Here is a 14,488-nt window from a genome sequence, read left to right as displayed (position 1 = left end):
TGCTCATGTTTAAAAACTTTAAAAAGTGAAATAATGTCCTTTTTTGACCTTAAAAACTAAGATACCACTAACTATCACAAAGACAGACCTCGCGCTAGCAACAACTTGTTATTTGAAATAATACTTGAAGTAAAAATGCATCTTAGGCCTACTGGCACTAAACACACTAACAAACACGATGATAAATGCCTGTAGCGCTCAACTAGGAGTTATCGTACACTTTATTCATCATGCGATGTTACAGAAACATTTCAAACAGACATGCATCTTCATTTGCTCAGCCATTCCTTGCCTTTGTTGTCTCCCTCCACATTTCACCCTCAGCATTGCTTCTGTTCCCGCATGCCACCCTGCCTCTTATGGTCCTCTCCACAGACCTCAAGCGCTGCAGAGAAGGCCACAAATCACAAGCCGTCCTCTCCAAAGGACTGCAGGCTGTGGGCCAAAACTGATGAGATGTCATGCTCTCCTTAAACAGGAGCATATTAATGAATCAGTCTGTGCTTGAAGAGCCCAGAAGCGGTGCTCAGCAGCCGAGTGCATGGGGATTATTTAGGTGAACAGATAATGCTTAAAGCTTCTAAAGAACGACTAGCTCATAGTCATAAATCACAGCTACAATCACACATGTACTGTCTATACAGATGCATACAGTACATTTGCAGGCAGATGCACAACACATCCACATTCATCACCATTCAATAATCTGCAATCTGAATGTATTTCTACAATTGCTATATCAAAGTGAACTAGATTGATATTTTAGGCGTGAAGATTTTTTATTTTACTTCGATATCCTGCTGACTGAGTACCTGAACCTTGTTGGTTTAAATGGGAACATCCTGTCAGAGACACATAAGACGCTAAATGGGGCGGATGATCGCTGTGTCTTTCAGGAAGCAGACCACGTAATGGATCTCTGCACTCTATGAGCCATTATTTCCCATCTCATGGTCCTGGAGGACTCTTCCCCATTCCTTCTTCCTGATCCTGTTTCACTGCGGGATCATTACACGGAGATGAGAGGAGGCAGCGCAGAGATTACAGGCCTTTCAGAGAGCACCGTTTACAGCAAAGAGCCAGAGAGAAAGAGAGAAATTCTGCAGTGCTACAGTAGACTTTAAAAGGAGTAGTGCAACATTTTTGGGAAACATGCTTAATTGCTTTCCTACAGACAGTCTAGGATAAGAAGATCTCATGCCTGTTTCTTGGACAGGCAACAAAACATCTTATCTTGGAGGCAGGGGAACAAGCTTCAAACACAGCTTGTATTGTAATGTGTATTGTATCTGTTAAGTTCCTGTCCACCTCACTGATACATTTTTAAGTTCATTAATTCAACATGTTTGCCTTTGTAGTGTATATCATAGTAATCCTTGATGATTATAGGGTTAGGGAAATAGTTACATCATGTAAACCTATTCTGAAAGCTCAAAGTGTTGATGTTAATCTCCTTTTCATGTTAAAATAAGTAGTTAAACAAGTAGAGTGTGTTAATAATTAAACTTGAAAGCGGCTGGCAGGCATGCTTGGACAGATTCTGGCTAACTGCCCTAAAGTCTTTATGAGGCCTAACAGAATAATGACTCCTTGTTCTCAATGTAAAGACAGGAGACTGATATCAATGTTCAGTATGACACAGCAGCACAGTTTACCGAAGGTGTGAGAAACTAAAACGTGTTTTACAGCCAGTGAGGTGACACAAAGAGTTCTTACTCCTAATTTAACTTCAGTCTGTCCACTCTTCATCTGCCCTATCATTAACCTCTAGGTCACTTTCCATCCTCAGACTGAAGATACTGTTCATTGAGTTTTCACACACGTTGACTGCATGATTGTCTGTCATTTGTTCCTGCTTGACGCTGTGATGTCAAATAAATCGATCCAGGCTTCACAAGAACATATGAGTAGCCTCAAACCTCCCCAAGCTCCTCCAACGAAACCTTGACCTTTTACCAGATTTACCTCCAGAAGGAAACGATGATAAACTGTCTGGTGATGAGTCATAAGGTGCTTTAATGTAATGCATGTTTCCACACTGAAGGGGAAATACACTGCTCCACAATTGAGCATTTAGGAAGTTAGTGAGGGGGTGGTTAGTGTGGTCTGAGATAGATGAAGATACAGAGAGGAAAAAGGAGTGGGTGTGATCAGTGCTTGAATTGGGCCGGTACTCACCGGTAGTACGCAGTACCGGGACTTCTGATTGTTACCCATCCGGTACCGTTACTTCTTACTGAGTACCGGCACGGTGCCGGTACAGCGGTACTAAGTACTCAGTAGATGCGTCATGAGGTGCCGCCGCCGCCGCTTTGTCCGCCTAGCCCCCGGAGCAGCCGTCTTCGTTGCCCCAAACACCACCACCCCTCGGCGGCCCGCAAGTGCCAGAGGACCTCGGCAAAACAGAGCCTGCCCAGGTATATTTAAACAAGTTCCCAACTCGCCTGTACAGTGGGGTTAGGCAGTCATTTTGCAGCTCATGGTTTAAAAACAGAGATTGGCTGGAATTTGCTGTAAAAAAGATGCCATCTTCTGCTATGCATGTAGACATTTAGGTTAAAATACATCTAACTCAGATGCCTTCACCACAATTGTACCAGAGTACCAAACGCTGTCTCCTGGTACTCATCTGAGTAACTCACTAAAAATTATGTTTACATAATCTATAATGATCACCAGTGATGTTAGCTGAAGAATGAAGTGCAAACCAAAATGGTCACTGTGAGCTCAAACTGTGTGGCGTAAGAGACACTGAGAGTTTGTGGTGCTGCTGAAGAAAATGCTGACAAAATATAGATGAGAGAACACCAAAGAGGAAGTGAAACAAGTGCAAAAGAAGAAACCCCAACTTCAAACTTGGGCAGAGTGAAATACAAAGTGACATGTTGATGTGTCAACATGATGAGAATAGACTGAGTTTGACATGTTGTAAAACCTTAAAGCTGTTGCAACAGAAGAGCGACTCAAGTGTAAGAGCCCAAGCTTTACTGTATTTCACATGGCTTTTTTGTCGTGTTCTGGAAATTTCAATTTGTGAGATTATTGTTGATTTATACGTGTGTTTTGTTTGACGATAAGATCCCCTTTCATCCATCCTTTCTCATTCCCTAGCCATTGCAAACTTCATCATCTCATTTTTCAAAAGTAGGGCATGATAGTCATTGAACAACATTCACTTGAAATAATGATGTTGTTTTTAAACTATGGTACTATTTTCACCCACAATTGAAATATTAAATTGTATGTCTGACATTTCTTATCTAAAAAAAACATACTGTTAACTACTTCAACTCTTAAATAAAAGTTACAGATTTCAGCTTATCTGACAATAACTATAACAATATTAGGGTTTGTGATATTCTAGATAATTTTATTTGGCATTTAAGCAACTAAGGTAATTAAGGTAACTACAGACTGTAACAGGACAAACAAACCACACACACAAAAGAGTTACAAGCCTTTACCAGCACTGCCGGCCTGCAGTTTTATGACTTTCCCAAGATTGACTCTTACAACTGACCAGAGCCAAATTAATCTGTCATGTCTCACACAAACTCTGTAGGTGTTTTTTGGACTTTGGACAAACATAACATGATATACTTAATTAAACCTAAATGAATTGAAAAAACAACATAATTATTATTACCCTGTTTTGGTTTAAAGACAGGAAGATTACAGCATTAATCAGATGATGACCTGAATGAGGTTGCAGTAATGCCAGCGCTTTAAAACACCACCTGCTGCATAATGGCGTATAATGTCACTTTATAAAACTAAAACACATTTCGCAGTGCAGATTTGCATAATTCAGACTTTGGTCAACAAACGCACTTCCTCTTCATGCTGCCAAGGTGAATTACAGACAACCACAAATCAATTTAGGAAAACGGTTTGTAGTGTGAATGAGTGTGAGTACAGGTAGCACACATTCGGCTGTGCTTGGGTGTTTACTTTGATCTTTAATTATCCTGAGAATGTTTGCTAACTCATTTGTTATATTAATGATCTGTCTGTCTGGACAGTTGGTACCCAGCATTCCCCTCTGTCAACATCAAACCGGGACTTTTTCCTACTGGGATGCTGGGAGCATGTGTGTGTTGGGAGGGTGTCAGGATCTTTTTCAAAATGAATAAGCAATATGTCAAATCTATTTTTAAATGCTTGGTATGCATCAACCCACTTATCCTCATTTCACTTATTTTCTTTCAAAACATGAACTAGTTTCATAACTGGGCTGCGCATATTACAATCTTACCATTTATCAGCATCATTACACAAAGTCAATCTTAAAGCTTTTGTTACACACAAGACTTTTGGAAGCATTTTTAGGACATTGAGGGACTCTCAGGGAGTAGAGGAGAGTGGGGGGGATTTTATTCCAACCACATATTTTCCGTTTCTCTGCACTTGTAAACAACAGCTAGAGTTCACTGGGCCTTTAAATCCCAAACCATAGATTATTTCCTGGCCGCCTGGTTGCAATTATCTTGTTAGATTTGTTTAGTCCCAGTACTCAAAGAGCTCAGACGCTCTCTGAAAATACAACTCGTTTCATACACAGCACAACAACATTTTAGGAAGACCACAAATAATACATTATATCGCCTGTTCCCAGAATTGAAAAAAAGTGTGAGTGTTTTGATAGAAATAATCAATAATTGAAAGATGAATGATTCATTTTGTGTTGTCACATGGGAATCATCATTATTTATAAGCTGTGATAGAAAAGTTAACACCCTGCACGGCAAGACTGGTCATCTAATGTGTTTTTAAACGCAAACACTTTATGAATCATAACCTCTGAAATTAACTCCAAGGAACAAGAAAAGGGTAAGGGGACTGAATCATGGCTAACAACTCATTTACTCAAGAATTCTGTCACAAGTATTTAATATTTAAAATGATGCAAGAAATCAAAAGGGAGAATTCTTGTTTTTTCTTCTCGTGATGAATGTTTGAGATTACCTGAAGTGCGTGACCCTAAACTGTTGGTTTCAGTCATTTATAATATCTGTTGGATACCGACGTGTTCCATCCTCCCAAGTCCCTGGGCACAGCAACAGATGAGCAGATTCTGCTTCGTTTGACGTGAGGGAGTATCGTTTGTTGTATTGTATTTCCCTCCTGCTGCTCAGCCAAGTTTTATTAGGCCATAAATCTCCTGACATTGTTGGAGAGTTGGAGTATGAAACAAGAATCCCTTTGTTCTCCCAACATTTCTAAGAAGATGTTGTTAGTAAACCATCACCAGGGATGGTTTCAATTACCTTACTCCGTTTTTGATCCGGTTCAGATACCTGGATTTGTTCTGACTTAATTCTCAAACTCTTTGTTCACTTCTTTCTTATTTATTAGCAAAGAGCAATGTCAAAGCAATGGATAGCAGGCTTTTAATTCCTAGCTGATAGCAGCTTAGATCAGCTTCCCCGTCCCCGAACATAAACTCTGTAACTGCTCAAATTCTGCAATTTGTGTGTTTTCTTGGCCTGTTATCAAAATATTTTTGGTGAGGGAAAAGACACATTACTCTATAACACATTTGTACAAGCATGCGTTGCTTGTCTCATGCTGTTAAATCGGTACTAATAGTTTTAAAGCCATATTTGTTCAGTGTCTGCTCATCCTGAAGTTTATCTCCAACATATCCATGTTCAATTTTAGAATGGCATACTTATATATTAAGTTTTCAAAAGCATGATTCTCCAAATGTATTTTTCAGTGTAGGCCTGAAACTGTCATGATCTTAGTTTTTGTTTCCCGTTTTATTTGTAAATGCCTTTCTCTCCTCGTGTCTTGTATTACTTCCTGCCCTCGTGTTTCTCCACCTGTGTCTTGTCTTTGTGATTGTTCTTGTATATAAGTGTTCCCTAGTGTTCCCGGTCAGTTCATCGTCTTTGTACCGGTTTGTTTTCTCCGATATCCTGCCTGTGTTCCCGCTCTTGTTCCTCGTGCCCTGCGGTCTGTACTTGTTCAGTGTTTCTTTATTTGTGTTGTTTCGTTTCTCCTTGTCTGGTCGTCCTGTGTTTGTATCAGCTTTATTTAATTAAAAGTTTGCTTTTTCGTTATACCTGCCTTCCTCTTTTACTTTTTTTGGGTCCAGCGTCTTTTTAAAACCATGAGAGAAACTGGTTTTATTATAAGACTATTTAATAAATATACTGGGAACAAACAAATATAAATGTATCAGTCTACGCATATCAAGTGAACCCACAAGAGGTCCCAACCCTGAGGTTGAGAAACTCTACACTTGGGTGTGGAACACATCTCACACAATGCTGTGGGAACAATGAAGGTGCTGATGGATAGACAAATAACTGTGGACACACATGGCAAGAACCACTAAATATTGCGTGTGAGCTATTGATTAACTTCTCCAAGAACAAACTAAATAAATATCATTTCATGTAACATGGGGCAAACATAACCTCAGGTCATAAAAGAGAAGCTGATGATGAAATGGCAGCATTTTAAGGAAGACGTCCTACATGTCTCTTCATGTCTCTTGTTAAACAAATCAGCCTGAAGGCAGCAGTCAATGTGAGAAGAATAATTCGTTTTGGCTGACCACTCTTCATCTCCTGAAGAAGCAAGCTAGGCCAACGACTAATCACATTTGCCAAAATCAATACTGTTTCACGGTTTGGTCAATGTAATAAATCGTTCAGATGTGGCATTTAAATCTATCAGTAAAGTCGATTTTTTAAAACCAACATAGAATGTACGCACGTGTTATGCCTTTAACCATCTGTCGTATGTACAGTATACAGCCAGATGCACACAGCTTAGTGTGATTCTGCCCTGGTGTTTTTACAGAGAGATCTCTCCACAGACCCCCATAAAATACAGACACCGTTTAAGGGGGGGGGGGGGGGGGGCACTGTTGTAATAAAAGAGCAGTCATGACTTGTGAAGAATATCTGCACAATGAAACCATAACAAATAATAAAATCAACTTAAATGGTTGTCAAACTGTGAATGCATATCAAATCATTTTTGGCCCAATTTTGGCTGCAGTGGGTATTATTATTCAATATGAAATAATACAGGCAGTATGTCCAATAGTGATGATGTAAATTATCCATAAACACACACAGGATCTATCAAGGACTCCTTATACAATATGTTATTTAAGAGCCTGTCATTTCACAGATTTATGCAGTGATTGCAAATCAGCAGTACCGGGAAACAAATGAATTTGATAATGCTTTCCCGCTTTGCATCCCCCGCTTTTACCACCAAAGTAATGTTTTCAATGTGTTGCTGCAGAGGAAATATGTGGCAAGCAGTCTGATTGGACGTAGATAAAGATCATTCAAGGGAAAAGGAATACGAATATATGGTGCACAAAGCCCTGAAGACCCAAAGAGGATATTCATTGCAACATTACATTGATTTCAAATCCGCAAAGATTTCCCCACAGGGTTAACCGTAAAGTTATGACGCATTATGATCTAAATAGGGAAACTCAAACTAGAACAAAAGAAAGAAAATGGAGGGGATACGGAGGAAAGAAATACGATTTAAAGGGTTTACACTAAATATTGTTCACACAAGATGGATTCTGTGTGAAAGTTGTTCAACCCAGTTATTACCTCTACGAAGAATTTGAGTTTCTCTCCGCTCATTGTTTAGTTTTTTCTAGCCTGCAACTTTTTAATTCACTCTCATTTTCCTCAGCATTGTTCCAGTGACAGCAGGCAACTGTTTTCAGCACAAAATACCTTACCTTCCCTGCACACAACAGCCAACAATTAGCAAATAGCTGCTGATACACTTCAGAATAACGATATGTATACCCTGCTATAAAAAATAAAGTTTACTTCAGGGGATTGAGTTCAAACGTGCAATCTCGAATCTGCTCTCTACATCCGTCTTTACACACTTTGTCATTCACAGCCTTCATAATGTTGTTCAGCACCTCTAATTGTCTGACTAAAGCCTGAGGCCATGTTCTTCAGCTGCAACACACTTTAATGAAACACCAAATGGGTTCAATATCTACACCTCGTTACCTCGAGGACCTTCATTGCCGTCATTTGTTGTTCAGTTCCTCTTGCGTGTGACAACATACAACAAACCAGAAAAATAATAGTAACGAAGAGAAAGCTTAGTGAGCCTGCAGCCTTCTGACTGCTGTAATAGGAGTATTTGTGTGTGTACATATTAAGTGTGTGTGTGTGTGTGTGTGTGTGTGTGTGTGTGTGTGTGTGTGTGTGTGTGTGTGTGTGTGTGTGTGTGTGTGTGTGTGTGTGTGTGTGTGTGTGTGTGTGTGTGTGTGTGTGTGTGGTGTATAGGTTGAATAGAGGATAAAGCATTCATCCACTAAGGAAGGGAATCCTCATTGTTTGTTTAAAAGCCAGCAGCTTATTGCAGAGCATCATCTTCCCTCACGGAAACTTGGATGAAGCTCCCAATGGTATTTATCTCCCAGCAGCACCTGGAGCTTCTCAAGAACAAAACCAGTTCTTATTTCGACTCACACATATTACAGCATGTAAGTCTTATATATCTGACGGTACCTCTCCCATGCCTGATGCATACTTCCGACACCTCAAAGGTCAGAGTACACTGTGCCGTCGTCACAAAGACCTCAACCAATGTTTTCCACATTTTGTGTTGATGCACAAGTAGACTCATGTAACAGCACTTCTGGGAGGCATTACAGGGATATCAGCTTTCAGGCATCTTGGATGTGTCTGGATTTGAGGAATTCCCCTTTTCATTCATACTGATTCACTAAATCTGGATCCAGTTGGATGTGGGTAGTTAATGCCTCTCATTCTGCATATTGTCAGTGGGCTTTAAATCCGGCTTTGAGCGGGCCTGTCGAAGGACTTAAGAGATCCTGGCTGTCTATAAACTATTGGCAGGTAGCTGTGTGCTTATGGTCTGAGTCATTCGGCTAAACCACGTTTGTCTTATTGTTTATTAAGAGCAGGCTCTCTCCTAGCTTATACATAATATTCTTCATGATGTATAACTATTAACTGGTTCCTTAATCAATGTTTAGTCTCAGAGCCCCTGAAAAGGTGAAACATTGTATGTTTTTGTGGCTTTAAGCAAAAGAAGATGTTGCCTCTTACTGACTGTCAGACAGACCTGATTTAAGATGTATGAGGCATGATCCCCGGCGGTGTCTATAAATGTGTCAGAGCTGTTATTCATTTTTTTATTGACAATCTGCCCTCTGGCTAATTTTGCTCAGAGCTATTGGAAGTGATGCGGTATTTTTTATTATTTTTTTACGATATCGTAGGAACTGTGCTTGTGTAACCCTTGAGCATTTTTTTTGGAAGCCACAGGAAAAAGATAGAGCGACATGTAGTTTACCAAGTGGGAAGACAATCCTCAAGTTTAAATGCTTTGGTTTTGGGCTTTGTGATAGATCTTCATGTTGGTAATGTGCCAATAAATGTAAAACTGTGCCAACACAATCAAAGATAAAGATTTCTGGAATACAAACTTGAATGTAAATCATGTGAGTTGAGATCTTTCCTAAAATCATCTCCTTAATAGTTTAATTTTGGTGAGAAACAGTGCATGCAAAATAGGCTTTTAATAAACTTGTTTATAAACAACTCCAAAGGGTTTACAACTTCCTGACCTCTAGTCCAGTATTTTTCTTGACTTCAATTTCATGATCTGATTTAGTATAAATAATCCATTACAGCTACTATTTTTAAAACTATAAAACTTTCAACAGCGCAATTAAATATAATTCAGTTTATGGATCTTCTTTTTTCTAACCTCAAGCACAAGTCAATAAGAGCCTGCTGACTAACACATGGTAATGGAAACCCTTTCATTACACAACGCGTCAGTGATTCAAATCCATCCCAGAGTGCAGCTCTGGATTAAAGTTACAGTCACCTAAAAGCAAAACATGCCATGGGGTTATTGAGGCTAGATTTATTTTGCATTGTGAACTATGTCATTCTCTAATGTACAGTTAAAAACGTGTAAAATCTTGCACAAAGCTTGTGATATGAGTGCAGCACTCTATTGATCCTGGTATTGACTATATCAACATATTAACCCTGGGCTGCTTCTGTGGTTCCCATAGGAACTGTACAGGTTATGAGTCTGTACCTCTCACCTGAAGGAGACAGCTCTGATCAATGAACTGAGGAAGACAAACCAAAGAGGAGGACAACCAGACCTGTGGATTTCCCTTTTAGAGGGAAACCTGTCAAGGTGTATGAAATACTGACCCTAAGATCCCCCCAAAACAACCGTGCTACAGCTAGTGAAGGCTTTTTTAATCTGTATTTTAAAATGTTTAACAAGCAGTGGCCATATACTGCAAATAGCACTCCATGACACTAGCATGTCAATTCTGCTTCCTAGAACAGACCAAGATGTTCCTCATGTTTTATGTTGCATCAGTACCAATAAACTGTTCTTTCACAGAACAGCTGCAATGATAATGTTCATGAAGTTGTATAGATTAATGGCACCTTTTATCCTCCAGCTGTCTACTTTAATTGCTCAATGTGTGAACGGTGTGATTAAATCAGTTAGGTGATGTATAACATAATATGGCAGTGTTGTAGTGTGACCAGCGTGGGAAGCTATTTTAATCAGGTAACAGCAAACAGCTCAAATATACAGAGCCAACAGATAACGTATAAACAATACATCACCCACCATCATCAAATAAAGATTGAGCATTTTCTGAAAAGTTCCCACACATCTGGTCATCTTTTACCACTTCCTTCATCAGTAAATGTGTTTTGCCTCCTGAATAATAGATGACATTCAGGGTCACACCTCTGTAACGCACAGAGCAAATACTGCCTCATTTGTTTTTGTGCTAAAGCAACTCAAACTCAGAACACAGAAAATAATGAATGTTTCTGATTTGACAAGTTTCTATTTAGTCTATTCACATGCCAAACTTACAATGAGAAAGGGAAGCATTGAGTTTCCAGCATCTGTTTTTGCAATCTCACCCACAGCGTGCAGTCCCTGCTGATGCCATCAAAGCTTCAAAAACATCATTCTTCAAGGTGTTATCAGATGCATGAAAGCGCTTTGAACAAATGAAGACTTCATGGAAACACATGTAACACGTGGAGGAATAATGATTGCATGCAGCTTGAATACTTTTGCAAGTGAAGGAACAAACGTCAGAACTGTGTCAGTGCTGTAGGCAGCATCAACTAAATATGTGCTTGACTATATTCTCCTCATAGTAAACAATAACACTTTTTTACCACTACCCGGTGAGCTTCAGCCACAGAAACTGATGTGAATCGTGAAGCTGCAACTTTTTAGAAACGTGTTAAGTCTGCTGTGGTGCTTTATCACCAATGTATCACATGTATCGGTTACAACCACAATGATGAACATGCTCATTGGCAGGCAAGCTAACACAAAAACAGAAATGTCTGCTGAGATGATGCATGAATCACTAACAGCTTAATAACGGGGTCTTGAATTATTCAGAGTAACATACTAGTGAATGCTTGTAACTCTAGATTGTTTGGTAGGGATGGTTAACATATGAATATTGATGAGTACATCTAAAATTAGGGTTGTGAAAGCCCTCCAATCAATTCAGAGAAGAAAAATGTATTTTAGAAGGAAAAGGGAAAGAATTGAGGTAACATGACTCATGGCAAAGCTGCAAGTTTTCTAATATGAAACGACCCACAACTACAGCTAAATTACATTTGCAAGTGTTGAATTTGGGATTTTTGTTTCCTGAAGTCTGACTCAGTGTTGACTGTGCATAATGTCATCATTTTCATTCCCCAGGGCCCTCTCTTTGACTACTCCTAGCAAATGCAGCTGCATGCACTGTAGGTTAGTCAAACCAAGTCTTACCACAACCCATTCGGATGCAGACGATGAGTAAATGGCAAAGAACGGAGCTTGAGAACCTTTTTACTGATTCCTGTAAACTAACTGATCTTCAGACCACCGCTGTTAACAAGGTTTACAACATGTGAAAGTAAGGATGCCTTTGTAATGCAACGCAGATATTTATTTCCCAAATGTCAGTGACATCAGGCTGATGTTTATGGGCATAGACGGGAAAGCGCAACCTCCTCTAAATGGAGCGTTGCCCTCTGGGAAAGGCACTGTCGGACCAGTCCTCCAGGGTTAGCAGGTTTGGCGCACTCCTCTCCAACAGGGACAGATATGGAGCTTAGTGCATGCACACACAGCCAGCATGCTTTGTGTGAGGAGGGCTGCACTTTAAAAGGCACACCTTTTATTAGTGGAATCTCCAACAGTATTGCAAACACATACCAGAGCAACGGTCGCCATGCCAGCTGAGCTTTCTATGTACATAATGATTAGAGAGTGAGGGGAAGTAGTATACATCATAAATTCAAAAAAAAAACTAATCTCCATGCTTGAAACTACCCTTCACTGTCAGCTTTGAGACATACGTCCAGCCAAGGACTCGTGTTAAAGGGGAACAGTACCTTCACTCCTTCTTTCTGTTCCCGTTTCAGAAACCTTCTTTGATTCCTCTTGATTTCGATATATGTCACAATAGGTTGTCCGGTCTTTACTTTTGTCCACTGTACATAACATTCATAGCATGCTGACATATCATGATTCAGAGGTGAAATCTGCAAAAATAATTGCTGGCTAGGATCCAAAAAATGTGTTGTAAAAGTCACAGAGAGAGTGAGAGGGAGTGGAAAAACAAAAAATGGATTTCATTCTGTGAGACACACAAACACAAGGGAATGCCAAAAATGAACTCACAGTGAGTGGCAGGGAGCAGACCACGAAGATGACGGTGATGAGTGCCAGCAGCACCAGATGGTCCACCTCTTCTTCCCCCTGTACAAACCATGCCAGGCTCATCCTCCTCCTCCTCCCCGCCGACCCGACCGAGCCACGCCGCATCATCTGGCTCCGGTGCATCTGGCACAGGCTGACAATCACTGAGCCGTTGCACACAAACACTGCACAAATCAGCAGGGCCATGAGAGAAGAGTAGGACAGGGAGAAGGCAAGCACCAAGCTGGACTTTTCATCCCCAGTGGCGTCCATGTCGATGAAGCACCACGTCCCGGGACAGTACTGTCTGAATTTTCCATAGCCGCTGTATGGCAGGAGGCAAAAGGCAAAAGAAAAGAGGTAGATAAAGAAAAGAGTGAATTTGGCAAAGCTGTGGCGGATGCGTACAGAGTAAAAGTAAGGGTGGCTGATGGCCAGGCAGCGCTCCACGGCCATGGTGCACAGGATGAGCGTGGGAGCCAGGCCGAAGAAACTCATGGCAAAGCCAAAGAGGTTGCAAAGGCTCGCACCCCCCAGAGTGATCAGGGACTTGTTGCTGGCGTAGCAGATGAACACAGGTGGGCTGAGGAGGCAGGTGCCCAGCAGGTCAGTGAGGGCCAAGCCCGTCACCAGGATGCAGAAGACAGAGGACCTGGAGCGATGCTCTTTCTGGTGCACCCCCAGGATGAAGAGAGCCAGGAGGTTCCCCACCACGGCAGCCAGAAACATGATGATGCTGGTAACTGGCTTGCCATCCTCATTCACAATGCGAGTGTCATTGCAGGTGGTATTGTTACATGATTCGTTTAAAACCATGCTTATGTTCATGTTTAGCTCTCTGCAATGAAATATCCCTGCTCAGTGTGAAAGTGATAAGGAACTCCCACACAACAAAAGAAGATCATGACGTCTTGATACCATCATTTGGCATCACAGAAGGCAATGTTTTTTCGTAAGAATCATACTGCTGCGTTGACTTAAAACGTGGTCTCTTTTGCTTGCAGAAACTTTTGAAATATTTCTGTGGAAATAAAGAAAAAAGCTGTTAGGAGCTATAGGTGAAATAAAACAGTGGCATGCTGTTAAAGTTTTCCTTCTGAGTAAACTATGTTTCTTGTATAATTCTAAACACTGTTCTATCAGAGTTTTAGTTACTAAAATCGCTCACCTTTCACTGGCTCTGTCGGAAAAATGTACCTCTTGAGCGGGTAAAAACGCTGTCACAGCTACTTCTTCTTTTTGTTCCTCTTCTTCTGCGGATTCAGACAAAACTGTTTTAAACTCCCTCCGCCGGTAACTTCTCGACAGACACACGCTGAACCTTACGGGACACGGAGAAGGAGTGAACAAGCTTCAGCTGACTTTCTCCGTGTGTGTCTTTTTGTACCTCCCTCTGTTTTCGGATCGATGCATAGTCCCACCCACTGCACCGAAAGACGCTGACAGATACTCTTTAGAGGGACTTTCTAGCTCTAAAAAAGGGGAAATGTTAAAGAATGCACTTGTTTATGCTGTCTATCAACCATAAACTATTTGTTGACTTGTGTCCTTCCTTGTTCTTAGATAATGAAGTTTATGTCCCAAACATATAAGCAGATGCATGAGCACACTCTTATCACCTCCTTATCAGATGTTTTACTCAAGTTTAGACAAAACCTAAAGATGTAACTTTAAGACTGGACTAGTTTTTTTTATTGATGTATTGAGTGAAATAACAAAAGTGCAGAGACACAATTAGCTTTTT

At 40.6% G+C, this 14,488-nt stretch overlaps 1 protein-coding gene across 1 annotated transcript; it reads right to left on the bottom strand.

The window, feature by feature from the left end:
* Positions 1–186: 186 nt before the first annotated feature.
* Positions 187–14,105, bottom strand: ptgir (prostaglandin I2 receptor). The gene is made up of 3 exons (XM_079679702.1): positions 13,913–14,105; positions 12,727–13,765; positions 187–385 (listed from the first exon to the last, which is right to left on the bottom strand). Exons 2-3 carry the CDS (start codon positions 13,570–13,572, stop codon positions 278–280), a joined length of 954 nt encoding a protein of 317 aa, XP_079535828.1. The 5' UTR covers positions 13,573–13,765; positions 13,913–14,105; the 3' UTR covers positions 187–277.
* Between the last annotated feature and the right edge of the window lie 383 nt (positions 14,106–14,488).

The sequence above is a fragment of the Notothenia rossii genome (assembly GCF_949606895.1).
Source record: "Notothenia rossii genome assembly, chromosome: 4".
Lineage (NCBI taxonomy): Eukaryota > Metazoa > Chordata > Actinopteri > Perciformes > Nototheniidae > Notothenia > Notothenia rossii.
Note: the sequence above shows the minus strand (reverse complement) of the source record. Positions and strands in the feature narration are given on the sequence as shown.